This window comes from Ips typographus, linkage group LG6, assembly GCF_016097725.1.
Source record: "Ips typographus isolate SLU linkage group LG6, UJ_Ityp_2.0, whole genome shotgun sequence".
Lineage (NCBI taxonomy): Eukaryota > Metazoa > Arthropoda > Insecta > Coleoptera > Curculionidae > Ips > Ips typographus.
The window spans coordinates 6,145,282-6,162,417 of NC_138427.1; the positions used below are offsets into that span (position 1 = coordinate 6,145,282).

The window sequence follows — 17,136 nt, forward strand, 5'->3', positions numbered from 1 at the left end:
TTACCAATGAAGAAATCTTCTTCAAAAATTGCCTATCTGGGCAAAGTATTGTGTGGAGAAAATTACCCCTTCTACAACTCATTCTCAAAAGAAAAATAGAAGGAAAAACATCAGGCAATGGGCAGAGGTTCGTAAGGCTGGTGAGCTTTTTAGATTGGCAGAAGATAGAGAAGCACACTCCACCGTAATCCGGACAAGGCACATAAAGAACCAGAGAATGTAAAAGAGATGAGATGTCGAAGTCTCTTATTCTAAAGAAGCGTTTTCCATAAAGAGGTGTTATTGGTTTTGCACAGCTGATTTTGCTGCATGCTTTAGAAATCTGGTTTCTCATTCATCAATATGATGATGACTTTCTATGATGATCATTGATCATCATCTTGATGAAATTTCTAGAAGAGAAGAAGATATCTTCGATAAATCTTTGCAAAAGTCTTTTGAGTGAGTATTTGTTTTGACTGTAATTTTAGTTTGAAGAATCATGTTTGCAAACTCAGGCGAAGGCTGGTGTTTGGATCCCTTTCATACAGAATACGCAAATTTGACCATTAGCCTGTTTGTTTGGTTGGCTAATCACAGATTTTTGTTCAACGTATATAAAACTAGTAAACTTGAAGATCCATATCTTTTGGATAAACTCTTTAGAGTCTATAGTGTTTTGCAAACAATCGACAAGGTTATCTCTACTCTATTCCTAAGATCTACTTTGTTTTTCTCTATGCTGAGTTTGTTGCTCTATAATGCTGCAAAATTTTGTCCTTTCCCTCAGATAGGCAAGGATTCTCCATCTGCAGTCTCTGTTAGAGTTGAATTTAGAAAAGATACTCAAATGTGCTAGAAAAGATTTAAAGTCGTCTCTTCTTAGATACGTTGCTCATTATTTTGGTTCAACTTTGGAAGCTTGATTGATAATTTGATTTTTGTTCTTAACCAATCAGATATTTGGTACGTATATCTGTGTTCTGCCTTCTTTCTAATAATCTTTCTTTCTCTTTCTAATAATTTGAAATTGTACCTTTCTGAGATTGTCTATAATTAAAAAAACATGACACGATATTGATAAACTCAAAATTGCAATTATCTTGCCTGACATGATTACTATTTGTATATTTTCACTCGACGATGGGGGATTAAAATAACTCTGATGTTTGTCCCTTCATTCGGCACCAGCGGTGCTTAACCGGTTACCGCCTCACGAATTATTGGCCACTGAACCAATCGAATCGGTTCTCTTAGCTTAAGCAGGTACGCCTCTCAGCTTCCGATCTACGCGCATCACTGCCTCCGATTCGCTTCACCACCTATTGGGATTTTAATTAGTGTTTGCATGTCCACGTCTTAAGGTTCTTGTGTTGGTTTTTCTTGGTTCCAGTGCGTGTTGGAGATTTTCAGAGCAGTACAGTGTGCAACAGTGAGACACCCTGTATGGTTAGAGTGTAACTGTGAATGTGGATTTTCTGATTATGACTATTAGAGCATGTAAGTATATTTTTATAATTATTATCCAGCTTAAGTGACTTTGAAAACTAAGTTTAATTTCTACAGGAAGAACTTTGATGGAAAGCATCAAATCAACTTTTTAGTAAAATTAAGAAAAATACAGAAAAGCACTTAAATAAGTCCATAAAAGTTAAATAATTTTATAAAAAGTCAAGATGACACTGAGACAAGGATCACAGTAAAACGAAATGCCGCAACAAATTAATACAAAAGTTAAATGTCTTCATTGTTTGCTTCTTAATTTGTCTTTATTACATTGTTACGTCATTTCATTTTACTTTGATTTTCACCATTTTTTAGGTTAGATTATTTAAACAAAACACTTTCTATAGAGCTTTGATGGTTAAGGCAGAACTTCCAGATAAATAAAAGATTTAAAATAAATTTTAAATTTTGCTAAATATGCAGATATTTAAGATTACTGATGAATTACTGCCAAGCTGCAATATTCTATGTATCAATGTTTCTTTTGTGAGGATTTGAATAATATAGCTTTAATGAACCAGTTGGGTAACTCCAAGTTTATTACCTACGACAAAATGTAAATAAAAATATTTACAACAAAGCAGGAAAATGCTGTGAATAGTCTTAACTAAAAACAAATTTCTCTCACCCCTCATCATCACCATTAAGATAACTTCCACTTTGGTGTTTATGATATTATATTATTCGTTGCAGGATCAACATGGAATCGTCTAATACCGCTTCTGACATTAAAAAACTGGAAAGAGGTACGACCAAATTAAAATTTGGAATTGAAAGACTACTAGCACAGGATAAAAAAGAGGACGAAACAATGCCTAGTGTTTCTAGGATGAACAATCCAATAACGAAACCTGTGCCCCAAATTGCTGTACCGTGCTCCGATTGCGTTTCTTCTATATTTAGATGTTGTAGGTAGGTAAGTTTAAATTTATTAGTAATTGTACGTTCTAGCATTGGTTTAATTGGAGACACCCTTAAAAGAAAAAAATTGACAATGAACTAACATGAATTACAGATCCAAGAAGCCATTTATGTATTTTTGTTTTTCCTCTATAACAGTGTAATTTTTTCCAATCTGGAAACCTTTACTAGTACCTATTTCTTTTTGGAAAAATATGAGAGAAACCACACTCCACTAAAGCATTTTTAAGAAGTTTTGATTTTAGGACGGTTCAGATAAAACGGTTCTTAATTCAGTTTTTACTTTTGGGTCAGTTTTTTTTCACTTACAAAAGAGACCACGAGACAAGAAAAGCGGTTGTTGCATATGGCGGTCGTAAATGCCCAGAAAGTACCTCTTCTTCACATATTTTATTATTACTTACACATTTTACTTGATCATTTCAGCCAGTAGTATTACCTGCTTTCCCTTGTGTTTTTCCTTAATCCAGTTTTAAAAACTTATCGGTCTTCTAATTGATTATCTTCTATATAAAGGATTTTTAGATTATTTTGAGAGGTTCCAGTCTTCTTCTCTACAGCTTTGCATAATAGTCTGTGATTGCTTCTGCTCTCTTCTTTTCATAGTTAATACGGTGCGTCCTGACAAAATGAATGAAAATATGTAATTTTTAGAGCATTGCTCCAGTTTGTCATATAGTTTCATATAGTTACTTATAGTTTTTAAACTTCTGGATCAAAGAAGTTGTTGGTCTGCTTTTTTAACATCTTGAATAGCAGGAACATCAGACATTTAAAATCTGCACAGACAGTTTGGGGGAATATTGTGATGAAATTATTTAAAAAATTCTATGTCATTCTAAATAAAAATAATAATCCTCTTTTAGGATAAGATCAAATGGAGAATGTCAATCAGATTTGTTACCTGGAATTTCTGGATTCCTCGGCAACCACACTTACAATACTGGACATGGAGATTCAGTGTTTACAGTGCAACCTATTAAACCTTTTGCCACTCGGCCAGGTAAGATTATAGTTGCTATTAAAAAATGCCATAAAATTATAATAATGCAGTCGTTTATTTTACATTTAATAAGCTGTTAGGAATAAATAATCATTAAAAATCGTTTAAAATTTCGATGGCAGGAAGTGTAAAACCGACAATAAATTTCCACGAAAGTTACGTCAACAAAAAGGCATTGTAGGCGTTAAACAGCAAACTGTCCGAATTAATCAGCATTTATATAGCCAGTCGTTAAATTAGCCACATATAATGCTTTTATTACGCCAAATGGGGCCCCGAACACACACTTAAACACTCTTTCATAAGTACATATATAAACTTACAACGTGCCATGTGTTTACACAAATGTGAAAATACTTAAAACTCGAATTGTAAACGTAACCGTCTAAAGTGTTTACGTGATAATAGTAATAGAGCGGTCTTTGTTTATGTTGGGATCGAAATTTGGAAGCCATCAACGGTTTGTAACGTGTATATTTACAAACCAGTATAGTCTGTTTTAAGTTTTATGAGGCCCTAACTAATTAAACTTTTCTAATACTGATACGTTTTCGATGGATACTTCCGCCATGGCTCGCTATTTCACTGTCTTATATAAGTTACGAATGTAATTGACGTTTGCTTTACATGTGTTAGTAACCAGTGTAAGTAATTTACTTATTTATTTACTTTTCTAACAGGAAAATACTAGACCAAAGTAAAAGCAAACATTAACAACGATATATTTATTACAAAAATTTTTAATCTAGTCAATTCTCAATATCAAAATATTGGAAAATGGTAAAATTGTAAAAACATTGACATTCAGATCAAAATTAACAGCTTTAGCTATTGAGCAAAATATAAACAATCACCCTGTACATACTGTAATTTAATTTTTATTGCAATTTTTTGTTTCAAATTTTTTCTTAACAATTTCTTAGAATGTTTACTTGGGAAAGTAAACACAACAATTTTTTTTTGTAAATCACAAAATTTTTGCATTTTCCAAACATTAATTAGGAAAATTATTATAATGTTCGATCACTTAATACCGAATATCTACGGAATTAATGGTATTTTTATGTGCATTCTTTCACTTCTCACGATGAAAGCAAATATGTTTATTCATTCGTTGTTTATGAAGATTGTGGTATTCAACAAAGGATATTCAAAGATAAATTGGCAATTTTAAGTCATTCGCACATATGACAAAATTATGCTTTGAATCTTGAATCATAAAGATAACAAAGGAAAATCCAATATTGAGCGTTATTCAACAATTGAAAATGATACAAACTTCTCAGAATTTAATATTTATTATGTTATTTCTTATACAGGTTGTTTTGTTTGCAATACATATTTTTTGAAAATTACCCAGTATAACCTGTAATTACTTACACAGTGTTGTAAAAGATATTGAAATTAAATTTTAAATATAGGTGCATGGCACATTTTAAAATTACTCAGGACTATACAGAGTGTGTTGCATTCATAAATTTTCCTAAAAACATGTAAAAACTAAGTTAGTTTAATTCCATTTAGTTCGTTCTGTGTACGGATATCGTATTGTTTTCATCAAGCGACGAAAATTACGACGGTATTAAAAACCTCAAGTTCTCTAAAAAATAAACAGAGGGCTTGTGGATTTCCCAATAAACCTAAAGCCAAATAAATACACTTAAAGTTTACGTGTAATCCAAAATAGTAATTATTTATCTTGCTGGCAGCTAGTTTCTCAATGTTTCGTTTATTCGAACGAATGTTTTAGGATTTGCGTGAACTGGTTTTCTATACTAATAAAATAGCATTAATTCAGTCTCACCTTAATAATTTTGACAGATTAACGGACCAGTTTGAATAACATGAATGATTTTAGGTTTGTAGGTAACTTGTAAGGTCAGAATTTTGATAGAAGAAAGTTATAATAAATTACCTATCCATGATAAATGGCTTTTAAATGTTATTTGTTTTTAACCTCGAGCAATCTGTTATTTTTGGAAAGATGAATTAATTTTTTGTTTAATATTTTAGTTTTATTTTATTTTAAACAGTTTGAGTCAATCAGAACGTTATAAAAACTTGAGAAAAAACACACACACATCAAAACTTTTTTCTTGGGTAATTGTGTTTATAAAATTTGATGGAATCAAATGATATTTAGACCAAATAAACACCATCTAGACATTTTTTTTACATTTTTGAGACATTGAAGACAATTTTTAGATTGGAAATATAACTGGTTTTGCAGATAAAGGTTATTGATGTAATAATCTAATTTTAAGCATTAAGTATCTAAAATAAGCTGAGGTGAGTCTTGAAAGATACACTGAAACTGTTTATAAAGCAAAGTGTTTAAAATCTGTTCACTAATAATCATCGGTCTTCAAGCTGGCCAAATATTTGATTTTTATGAGAAAATTAATTAGCAAAAGTCGAACTGAAATCGTGTTTATTTGAAGAAAAATCGGGGCTTTGCCCACGCCCGTTTATATTTTCAATCGACTTGTTGAAAATCTGATGTGTAATAAATGACAACGTATACGCGAAAATTGTACTTTAGAGGCTGAGAACTATTTAAATCGAACCGTCTAATAATGTTTTCAACGGAATATATTTCCCCGCGGGCAAAGTTAATAAACAAACGATAAAAATCAGCGAGAAGAACCCGAAGATGTTTGTATATGCCTTTAGATTGAGACTGACATTTAACAGTCTGCGCCCATGTAAACACTCACAAATTGCTATACGCCTTATATTGTCTGTTTATTGATGATGCCTTAATAACTTTTACAACACCGCATACAGGGTGTTTGAATCTTTAATTATTCACCATCAGGAATCAAATGATTTATTGGTTTTAGCTTTGAGGCTGAATGTCTCTAATACTTCACCACCATCACCGTCCAGTCATTCTTGTGTGGGCAGTAACAGCAAAAGAAAAAGATCCTGGTCCAGGGCCGTATTTAGTAATTTACAAAGAAAAGGTTTGGAAAGGAGGTTTCAACTTCAAAAATATATCACAAAACCGGATAGGAGACAGTTAGCCGCAACTTTAGGTAAGAAAATTTAGTTAGGTTAGTTAGTAAGTATTAATGGAAGAATGGTATTTATAGAGGTATTTTGCACAACATGCTGTACTTCTTCAACTTTGCAAATAATTCTGGGGATGTGAATGAATTATGGAATAACAAATCTGCCTAAGATGACAAAATGTGACTTTTATTGTTAATTGCTACAGGTTTGAAGTCCTAGACATCTAGTTTCTAAGTCAATTTTCTAGTGTCTGAAGGACTAAAGCAGGTTTTACACCGCAGTATAATGTCAAAGAAATGTATTCATAAAGCAGCTTCAAGAACCAATTTTATCAGTGTAAAACAAAGTTTTATGTCAAATTTGTATTCAAATAATTTTACGATATTATGTTTCATGAAGTAGAAACAACCACCAACTACCAACTTGTGTAAACAAATTAAGAAACTACTCATTTTTTCAAAAAGAATATTCACGTTTTTGACTCATCTGCAGATTGTTGTGTAAAAGCTTATAAAAAGTCTTATTTTAAGTTAAGTTAAGTGTTTGTCAGCAATATTTTATCTAGAAATCAGTACACTCAAAACTTAAAGAGACCTAATTGAATTTTTGCTGAAAACCATAAAACCTGGCAAATTTTAAATCACCATATAAATTTTTTTTTTTTCTAGTCTCTAAGTAATCCTCCATAGTTTTAGATGATTTTTCTGTTCCAAATTCAATTTTCTTTTTTCAAAAGTGTTGTGCAAAAATTTGTAAATTGACGAAATCAATTTTTGATGGTACTCTCTAGTATTGAAGATTTTTTTAGAGAAACAAGGTTATAAATGTTCAATTCAAAGTCAGATTTTGTCCTTTTAAAGGCAATATCCAGTTAATGTTAATTTTCAAATCTTAGATGTTTGTTAAAATTATAATAACACACTGGACAATTGATTTGAATTGAAAATTTCAACTACGGCCCCGACAATTTACTTATGAATATACTTGCTACTATACATACTATATAAATAATAAATATGAATATTTTCATGTATATTTCAAATATTCCCATATACTTCATGGTTTCATCCACACGTAAATAACATTACAACACTTACAAATAAATTTGCTTCGTTCACTGAATGTGTATTGTTTTCAACAATATTTATTTAATATAAACTAATAAGAATCTTATTTTTAGGTTTGACCGATGCTCAAGTAAAGGTTTGGTTCCAAAACAGAAGAATGAAGTGGCGCCATGCCAAGGAAGTGTCCAAAACAGGGGACGGTACAGTTGATTCGACTCAAGAAGAATTGCACATAGATGTTGATACTATAGATGACAATGATGATTATTTAGATAAATAAATTAATAAGCCTATTGGCTTATTTATTAATACCAATCAATTTTAGTGTATTATCCAAAACTAAGATACCCAGGATTAATGCGACAATTTAATTGGTTTGAAATTAAGCTTGTAAATTTTGAAATCTGAAAATAGGTGCTTCTTTTTCAAAACAAACTTTGCATTCTCTTCCACTTTTTTTTTCATAAGTAGTGATTTTGAACGTCTTTCCGTTTTGCTCTAAGATATAATAATCAAGTTTGCAAGTATGTAGGAGCTTCTCAAAATAACATTCACATGTTCGGCTTTGCCTCAAGCTGCTCCTTTCCGCTCCTAATATAGAATATACTATATAACTTATAGTCATCAAACACTTACTCTATAAGGTTGATTGAAAACTACCACTTAAAGATACACTTAAAGTGAAATATTTATTGCTTTTTGTAACACTTTAACAGAACATAACTAAATTTCTAAATGTTAAGGAAAATATAACTATAATAAATTAAAGCAGAAGTACAATTTCAAGCTTCAAAAAATGTACATCTACAAACAACCTTTGATACTGATATGTTTATTAATACTTCTCTCATAGAGAGAGAGTTTTGCTAGTATTCCTTTTGGTATATTGCTTTATTTCTAGAGCAAAAATGCTCTTGATTATTCCAATAATTGTTAAACTGGTTCAATGCTGCTTACTGGCAGCTGGTTGACTGCTGGCTGTTTTTTCTCTAATTTAATTAACAAGTCAATTACTGTATCCATTTTTTTGTCCAAGTCAGTTATCTAAAATTAATTTAATAAATTTAAATAAAAAATTGGATGGAGAAATGTACTTGTTGTTCAACTTGGTACAGTCTAGCTCCAATATTCATTGGTTTCTTGATGCTGATCTTATCTTTACCAAGATAACTACAAGGCCGTCCAAGTGTTTGGTCTAATCTTCTTTGTAATTCCTGTAAATTGAATGACTATAATCAGTTTGAATTACTAGTTTAACTACTACTTTTATGCGCCACATCATGTTTAAATGTCCCTGACTGTACTGTTCAATCACGTCCCGGACGTCATAAGGTTTCCTAGCCTGTTGAAACTTCCTCCTCGCTACAAAGTATTTAATTTTTCTTATGGCTCTGATGGCGTTTTTGTGAGCTTCAGTTAACCTAAACGTCATTAATGATTACAAAGTTTCGGTGAAAACGTAACTTAGATTACTGAGTGACTCTTGGAAGCTCAGTTTCGTCATCAACCTCATCAGAAGCAGTTTCAGTTACGGTGCTATTCTGGCTGACAAACATTCCTCTAATTGGTTCGCTACGTCTAAATGACGGACCTTTAAAACTCATTTTATAACTTGCCACATTCAGTTAAATGTCTACAAACCAGGAATGGCATCTTCTTTGCATAATTGTATATCCGTATCAGAGTTACACTGCAATATTTCACTTCCTCCAAAAGGTGAGGTTGTGGTAACTTCTTTGAGTGGGGTGTGAGTTGCAAAGTTAGATATAGAAGTGGACAGTGCCTCCATTTTGGTTCTGGATCTCATCCGTTTGAGGACTGAAGCTTTTTTGACTACCTGCTATAGTTTCAATGCTATATTTTATGGGGTTTATTAAAAGTGTTTAAAACAGACCTGAGAATTGTCCTTCAAGTACACTTGCCACGTAGCTACAGAATTGAAACTCTTTTCAGAAGCACAACATCTCCACAAACACTGGATCATCATGGCTGCTGCTGGTATTTGTCTGTTGAAGTGTTTCTGTCGTTGTTTTTGTTGTACTTTTAGTGCAAACCCAGATCCTAAGATACCCTGCATATACAGTGTAAAGAATTTGTGACATAAACTCCTGTAACTTACAGCCGGTAAAGCAAAAAATGAAATTGCAAATACACTGAAACCTGATGCCACAATTTTCCCCATCCATGTTCTAGGCACGGTGTCTCCATAACCGATTGTAGTTACCGTTATTACACCCCACCATAATGCGTCAGCATAACTGGAAAAATCTCCAGTATTTTTCCCATCTCCATCAGGCGACGCATCTTTTTCTGCCAGATAAACGAAATAGCTGCTGAATATTAGGCCGAGAAAACCGATGTACAATGTAGTGATTAATTCCTATAAGAATTTGAAGAGAATTTAAAAAAGATTTTTTGTGGGAGGTTGTCAGTACCTGACGATGTATATACACGACAGATCCTAACAATCGCCATGTTCCTCCTTGTCTGTCCACGTGGAGCATTCGGAGGATTTGCAAAAAACGTATGCCACGAATGGCAGATGTGGCAAAAACTTGCCCATTTGATCCTAATGTTAATACGACAATGGAAGCAATCACAATTATTAAATCTGAAACAAATTATGTAACCAGTCAGAAGAGAAGAAGGTGATTTGCAAAAAGTGATTTTTCTAATCATTTGCTACTTTGAGTATGTTTAAAAATTTCTAGTAATTTTATATTAATTTGAGCACAAATGAGTAAGCTACAACCTGCAAACTGGTAAATTTAGTACATTTGACATACTGTCTTTTTTTTAATTTATTACAGGTTGTTCCCAATGGTAAGTGTCATTTGACAATTTTGATTTTTCGTTTTTATTAATTTCTAACATTATTTGAAGCCATTTACCAAAACTAAAAGCACATTTACCGTCCGACGTTTTGTTATTTGGAAACCATCATCAACTTCATTTTTTCTTATTTTTATATGAGTTATAAGTTTCTTTGTAATTAGTTAAAAATTTCAATAATTACCAATTTTTTGTTGACAAAATTTCTGTTTTATACTTAATACATTAATGAATTCCCACCCAATACATGTTGAACAAATTTGGGACACAGTGTATGTATACATAGAGTTATAAGTTTATTTACTTGTAACCGCTTAATATCAAACATATTTTTAGCATAAATTCGAAGAGTTTGTCACGTCATTTTCGTTTACTTTGTTGTTCTGTATAAACGTTACTCACCGATAATGCAAATTGGTTTTCTAATAAATCTAAGACGTCCCCAGACTCCCATATATTTTGATCGGCAACCAGCTGACCAAAGTCGAACCAGATATTCTGCCCCAAAAAATAGTACCAAATATATTTCCTGAAAGCAAAAATTCTCATTGCTATACATATTTTGATGGGTAATTTAACGATTAACAACACATAAGCTAAGCAACAATTATTTAGTATTAACTTACCATCCAAAAAAGCGTTTCATTAGCAAAACTTGAATATGAATCGATTGTCGAGAGTACGCTAAATATTAAGCAAACTAGGACCAAAATAAATCTGCAATAAAATACATTAAACGTACAATTCAGAAGACGCAATTATTGTAAAGCACAAATAAAACCAATCAACTTAATGGCGTATTTTTAATCAATCGCATAATTGCTTTCCTTAAGTAATGGTAAATTTTAGCATGGAAATTAATTAACGTTAATGGACTTGCAAATAATTAATAATAGCAGCGGGCTATTATAGTCCTTGAAAGTTCCATTAAAACCACTGGACATTTTGCTACTTCAAGGTTGACTTACACTATAATATGATACAAAAAACACTTCCAATTATCAGGCCTTTCCAAAAAATTGTAGACTTGTCCTTGGAAAGTTGCTCTGCCGGCAATTTTGCGATGTTGCTTGGTGGCGTAGCGACCAGCCTCGCCCCATTTTGGGGGGTTTTCCAGAATTAATGGGTTGCCAGTGGTTGACGTGACAGGCACTAAAATTAAAAAGCATTTATAGAAGCGAATAAAGAAAAATTCAATATTTTGCACAGTTTCCGGCCGGGAACGCGATACACATTAGCAACCCTGGAAATAGTCAAGGCCAGGATCCGTCTTAAGGCGATTAGCGTGTCCCTTCCCCAACTTATTTCAAAGGATTTTAGAAGCCGCATAAAGTTAAAAACATGCTTTTTTAAATGCTACAAATTGATTTAAATCAGAGTATACTGACCTGAGTTTAAAAGTACTTCTTGTTCTTCCATGGCCATGCTGGTAGGTTGATTCTTATAAGTATTAATAAAATGATTGAGCACCTGTAACAAATCCAGTTTATCAAATATACAATGTGCACAAATGTATGTGTTAGAACAAAGTTTTGACGAGTAGGTAGTAGTTTGTTTACTGCTAATTTGAACTTTCTTCCTCCAGAAAGTGTAAAAAAAGTCTAAATTGTACTTTTAAAACTTGTTTGACATTATTCACTGTTGGAGTAAGTATGTAAGGTTGGTTGGGTCAGATTGTCATATTTAAGCCTCAAGAGCATAGTGGCAGCAGTTTCTTGCATATTCAACTGTTTTCAAGATATTGACGTTTAAAAAACGACATTTTCACATTTTGGAGAGTCAGAGCTTCTAACCAGAATAAGATAGAGCAAAATGGCTTGCATGTTCACATCTTAAGTCTTTCTGATCTATGCTATGATCATACTGCAAACTTTGACAAGTGATAATTTTTTTGGTTATCGGGTGACAAATCTCTAAAAGTTAAGATAGGAACATGCAAACCGTTTTGCTCTATCCTCTAAGAGCTATGACAGTTCAAATTGGGGAAATGACATTTTTCAAGCATCTCGAAAATAGTTGTTGGTAATAATGTTATGATACATAAAATATACTTGAAATCGGTAAGAAAATCGAAAAAAATTATAAAAACAGAGTGGTCCATTTATAACAGTGAAGCTTGCAGCAATTTGGAGGCGTAAACGCAAAGACTAAACACTGAAATTTTCAAAGTTATCTTCTGTAGTTTTCAAAATATCGACAGCGGTAGTTCCCGGTGGGACACCCTGTATAAAGTACTTACAGGGGGACTGCTGTACGTTCAAAAATATAATAAGAAGTTAACTTTTGGAATTTAGAGTGATTGGAAGGCAAATTTCGAAAATTCTGAAAAAAGGTAAATAACAACCTAAACAAATGGGATTTTTGGGAATTTGGCCCCTGTGATTGAATTAAATGTTAAATTGGGCTCGTTTGTATCAATACAATACTCGATCACATGATTTATCATCACACATATCGTTATTTATCATATCACATGAATCGTCACACATGTGACTTATGACATTTGTATCCATCTTTGTCTAACCTATTGGTCTTTTCAGATTCTCTCTTCTTACTTTTACTCTATTTTTGAAACATTAAATTTACATAATTTGAATCGCCATGTAAAGATGGTTTTTGTTTTCTTTTATGTATGAAATTTGAATTTAACTTTAATAGCTCAATAATATAGTATATTATAACTGCTTCTTTTAGAAAACATTTACCAAAAAGGAAATTTATAACGAAAAACCGGTCATGCTAACTTGACCAGTTTTTTGTTATAATTTTGTTCTTCTGTATTTCTAGTCCAATTGTAAAATTAAATTAAATGTATAGTACCGTATTTAAATCAATTTGTTATTAATACTCTTAATAAATAAATAATTTACATTTATTGTTAGTTTTTAATGAAATTTACTGAACTAAAATTAATCGTTTACCTTCTAGTAAAAGTTTCAGGGGGATTTTCTTCACTTCAGCTGGTTTTCAGTGAGGTTTACTTTTTTGTTTTAAGCACATCTACAGGAGGTTTAAATATTTCATATTTTAGATCTCAAAAAGCAAAAATTACAGCGAAAATGTAATTAATAAATAAATGGGTTTGCCATAAGAACTGAATAGTAAATGGACGCAAATGACATATTCTTTGTTAAAAATTATAAATTATTAAATTAGTTAAACCTTCAACCATATCATAAACAATAATGGATGTTGTTTATGTTATGTTTTACTCATTTGCATATTGTACAACAAATTTTTCTGTTATTTCAAATTTTATGTAATGAAATATTATTTAACAAAAGTATAGAAAATATGGAAAAAAATCACTTCACATACTTAATTGATTGTCGGCTCGCAAGTAAAGCTACTCCTTAACTATTACGGCTTCATTTAATCCGATTATTGCAAGTTAACATTTAGTGATCAACAATTTGATACGTGAAGAAACACGAATGGCAAAACACTGAAACAGTGGCGGCGCACATTTGCGATGGCAAAAATATCGATTATTTCCCGCTTTTACGGCAGGGAATAACTATTTCACGAAACAGGGTCACGTAAACTAGCTTCATGGAAAAACTGATATTTTAGTATTTAGGTGGACATTAATCGAAGGGACGAGTTTGCGTGGAACGTCAAAGAAAATCACTTTTTGATTGATATCTGTGTTGCGTTTCAAATATGTCTTGTACCTAAATATGTTTATTATGCGGCCGAAGTCTAATTTCCTGCATCCACTTTATGAAAAATGGTTTTAAATTTCCCAGTCGTAAACTTCTGATAGTAAGTTCAAAATGGTTGCAGCTAGTTTAACGGTTAATCAGAATTTAAACAGAGAATTAACTTAACCAAAGATTAATTTACTAACATATTAATGATATCACAACTCTACTTATTCGATGCAGAAACTTATAACACACAAACATTATTCTTATTTAGTATGTCTTAGTATAAGTTTTAATCAAAAATACCTTCCTAGAACATCACAAAATGGTATTCTTCAGAAGTGCTAAAGTAATATTACTGTTATACACCGAACAACGGACAGTGAAACATTCATAAATGCGTGCGCGAGACAAAGACAGAAAACCTAAAAAAGTCCAAGTAAGCGAAAATCTTACTATCGTCTTTATGAATTCATCGACTAGATTGCTTGCAAAATTTATTTTGTTATTGGGATATTACTACTACTGTCTAATGTAGTAATTTTGATCTGTCAAATAGAAAAATTTAACAAAATCACAAAATGAAACTAAACAATAAACAATAACAAGTATGGGAAGGATCTTGGAATAAGTGATCGATAATAAAAACACAAGAATCAATTACGGGAATAAGTGGCAAAAATTCCATTATAGACGTATAAAGTAACTTAAGTTGGTTTTAACAGAAGCGAAAATCACATTCTAAATCAACAACGGTGTCACAAAATTCAAAACGCAAGTATAGACGTATAAAATAGTTTGAGTTGCAACACTTTTGAGTGGTAGCACATTCTGCACTTTACATCTTCATGAAATTACTTTTGACACTTGCATGCATATACGTCAAGTGTCATTCTACAAAAAACAAACATAGGTACTTTATAATAAGTGAAAGCAAAAATATTATCATGCCCTTTATATCTCTATTGGTGTGAATATCTTCATAGTTAATGAATTGAAATAGATATCTGACAATATGACAACACTGCCCCAAAGTTTTTGCCAACTAGACTTTTTATTGGATTTTATGTCTTTGTCTCCCGCATGCAATCATCGATGTTTCTCTGTCAGTTACATTGTTTTTCTTTTACCAGACCTGTATAATGATAATAATCCTTAAAATAGCACAAAAAAATTTCACAAAAATTGTCTTGTAATAATGTGTACCCAATTCCTCTTTGACAAAACACTTAAACATAAGCGTAAACGAATAAGATAACTAAAGTGAAACGTACCTATTTGTTTACAATGAAATGCAATTTTTTCTTGCAGATTTTAATCAATTATAACATACAGGTATACATAACGTAACACAACGTTAAAAAAACATAATATTAACTTAATATTTTAAAAAGTAATCGCATGATGTACTGGTTTTCTCTTAATAATAGGTCCAGCATCATTTTCCTCTACTTCACTAAACTTCGTTAAACCTCCATCCGAATTATCGCGTACATCAGGATTTCTTTTCAACTTGGATTGCATCAAAATAATCTGAGGATTCTGTGGGTTATTCCCTTGTTGCTCCTGAATACAGGTTTGCAGTATATGCAAAAAGAACAGAAAGGCCAGTAATGTGAGAATGCTCAATCCTACGCTCCTTTTTCCTTGGTGATGTTGATTGTTTGACCTTTATTAACAACGTTGTGTTCGTTTTTTTTTTTAGGAATTTTATCGATTTCTTACCAGTTAGTCTCGTATCTTTGCAAAATTGGATTTGGCCGCAAAGTTTGACTGCGATCGAACAGCGGATTTTTGTTGATAATGTTTGGTTTGTTCACGGAAGAAATTGCGTTTTCCAATTCGTAGTTTAGTGACATTGCCATCGTGGGTTCTACTACAATATACATGGAAAGTAAATTTGATTTTAGAGACATCAATAATTAACTCACCTATTTAGTAACACGACACAGCTAGTTCGAGTTTTTTAATGGAGACAAAACGTGGTTTCAGAAAATTTGGTTTAAAGAACGGTACTTCTTGGTTTGAGATAGCGGAAATAATGGAGGTGATATTATCTTAATTTGCGGTGATACCGTTTGCTTTGTAATAGTCTCGTAAGTCAAATGTGAATCATTATAGTATTATGTACAGCGTGTCTCAAATTCGATGGTTTTATCTCCAAAACTACCAAAGGTAGAGCAATGTGGTTTTTGCAAACGTGTGGCTGATTTTTGTGAAAGAAACGATGCATCCACAGTTGCACCCATTTCTGAGCTACAGGGTGATTTTGAAAATATGACATATCTCCAAATATCTAATTCGTTTTTTTCTGAAACACATCATTATTATGATATGAAACAAATAAACTTTTTTTAAATCGGACACCCTATATATTTTTGCAGACTTGAAATGAGCAAAAAATTACATTTTCAAAAATCTATAACACTATAGAGATAAATTAAACAAATTAGACAAATAAATGACGTGCCTGTGGGTGTCAAGGTTTTTCTATTATACGGGTGATATAAGACTGCATTCGTTTTAAAGTTTTTTCAGCTCAGAAACAACAAGATTTAGTGGCTCCAAAATTGTCTTCTGAGTCTTGAAAGTATTATAAGTTCTCAAACGGTTATTGCAGGTCAAAAACAGAGGAGCACAATTTCGTGAAAACCGCATTTTGCAAGTTTTGGAGATACCCTGCAAAAAAATAGAATTTAAGACACTCTGTACAATTCCAAAAGAATGTATACAGGGTGAAGTCATACGAACAGGACTTGTTAGCATTCGTTTGAGCAGGTTATTTTAAGATAAATGTGTCATCATCCAACACATCCAACAGCATCGTTTTTGAAATACTGGGTATCAAAGTTCTGTTTTTTTTTAAATAATCTCAATTTTATGAATGTATTTTGTTGGTTAAATTACTATTAACATCCTGTATACTAACTAATAAACTAGAGTTGTTTTAGTTTTACCACCTCAACCTCAATAAGGGTTAATGCCATATCTAACGCGTATTCTAGGACAGCAAATTCCGTGCTTCATTTATGCTAATCTGTATTATTCCAATCGATTATTCATACACCCTGGAGAAATTTAAATAAACTAGGAATACCGTCAACGTCCTTGATAATCTTATACAAACATATAAAATTTAATGCTAATTATTTTAATCTTGATTTCA

At 32.0% G+C, this 17,136-nt stretch overlaps 3 protein-coding genes and 1 long non-coding RNA gene across 5 annotated transcripts; 1 reads left to right on the forward strand and 3 right to left on the reverse strand.

Moving 5' to 3' along the window:
• The first annotated feature begins 958 nt into the window (after positions 1–958).
• On the forward strand, positions 959–7,802 carry H2.0 (Homeodomain protein 2.0). The gene is made up of 5 exons (XM_081982438.1): positions 959–1,479; positions 2,179–2,397; positions 3,273–3,409; positions 6,253–6,447; positions 7,605–7,802. Coding segments are annotated over exons 1-5 (720 nt in total). The 5' UTR covers positions 959–1,477; the 3' UTR covers positions 7,772–7,802.
• LOC145730920 (uncharacterized) lies at positions 2,412–3,420 on the reverse strand. The gene is made up of 3 exons (XR_014178710.1): positions 3,311–3,420; positions 3,100–3,244; positions 2,412–3,027 (listed from the first exon to the last, which is right to left on the reverse strand). It is a non-coding gene; the product is annotated as an uncharacterized LOC145730920 (long non-coding RNA).
• A 351-nt stretch (positions 7,803–8,153) lies between the features above and the next one.
• On the reverse strand, positions 8,154–13,866 carry LOC145730910 (potassium voltage-gated channel subfamily KQT member 1-like). 2 transcript variants are annotated; one of them, XM_081982430.1, is made up of 13 exons: positions 13,642–13,866; positions 11,712–11,793; positions 11,292–11,475; positions 10,950–11,040; positions 10,726–10,852; positions 9,927–10,102; positions 9,611–9,871; positions 9,386–9,562; positions 9,133–9,328; positions 8,965–9,082; positions 8,756–8,912; positions 8,586–8,705; positions 8,154–8,535 (listed from the first exon to the last, which is right to left on the reverse strand). In XM_081982430.1, exons 2-13 carry the CDS (start codon positions 11,746–11,748, stop codon positions 8,425–8,427), a joined length of 1,755 nt encoding a protein of 584 aa, XP_081838556.1. In that variant the 5' UTR covers positions 11,749–11,793; positions 13,642–13,866; the 3' UTR covers positions 8,154–8,424. The 2 variants fall into 2 exon arrangements, with proteins under 2 accessions (XP_081838556.1, XP_081838555.1); XM_081982429.1 differs by having other exon boundaries at positions 9,133–9,331.
• Positions 13,867–15,311: 1,445 nt separating this feature from the next.
• Positions 15,312–15,907, reverse strand: LOC145731344 (uncharacterized). Its single transcript, XM_081983092.1, has 2 exons — positions 15,696–15,907; positions 15,312–15,639 (listed from the first exon to the last, which is right to left on the reverse strand). Exons 1-2 carry the CDS (start codon positions 15,884–15,886, stop codon positions 15,357–15,359), a joined length of 474 nt encoding a protein of 157 aa, XP_081839218.1. The 5' UTR covers positions 15,887–15,907; the 3' UTR covers positions 15,312–15,356.
• Between the last annotated feature and the right edge of the window lie 1,229 nt (positions 15,908–17,136).

Bases quoted from the DNA above. Each gene is read 5' to 3' on its own strand.
- LOC145731344 (XM_081983092.1), bottom strand. From the start codon at position 15,886: ATGTCTCTAAAATCAAATTTACTTTCCATGTATATTGTAGTAGAACCC. The intron at 15,640-15,695 runs GTAAGAAATCGA...TTGTTAATAAAG, and splicing joins CAAAGATACGAGACTAACTG to GTCAAACAATCAACATCACC.
- LOC145730910 (XM_081982429.1), bottom strand. From the start codon at position 11,748: ATGGCCATGGAAGAACAAGAAGTACTTTTAAACTCAG. The intron at 10,103-10,725 runs GTGAGTAACGTT...AATTTGTTTCAG, and splicing joins AAAACCAATTTGCATTATCG to ATTTAATAATTGTGATTGCT. The intron at 9,332-9,385 runs GTCTGTTTTAAA...TTGAAACTATAG, and splicing joins ACTTGAAGGACAATTCTCAG to CAGGTAGTCAAAAAAGCTTC.
- H2.0 (XM_081982438.1), top strand. The intron at 3,410-6,252 runs GTAAGATTATAG...TATTGGTTTTAG, and splicing joins ACCTTTTGCCACTCGGCCAG to CTTTGAGGCTGAATGTCTCT. The intron at 6,448-7,604 runs GTAAGAAAATTT...TCTTATTTTTAG, and splicing joins ACAGTTAGCCGCAACTTTAG to GTTTGACCGATGCTCAAGTA.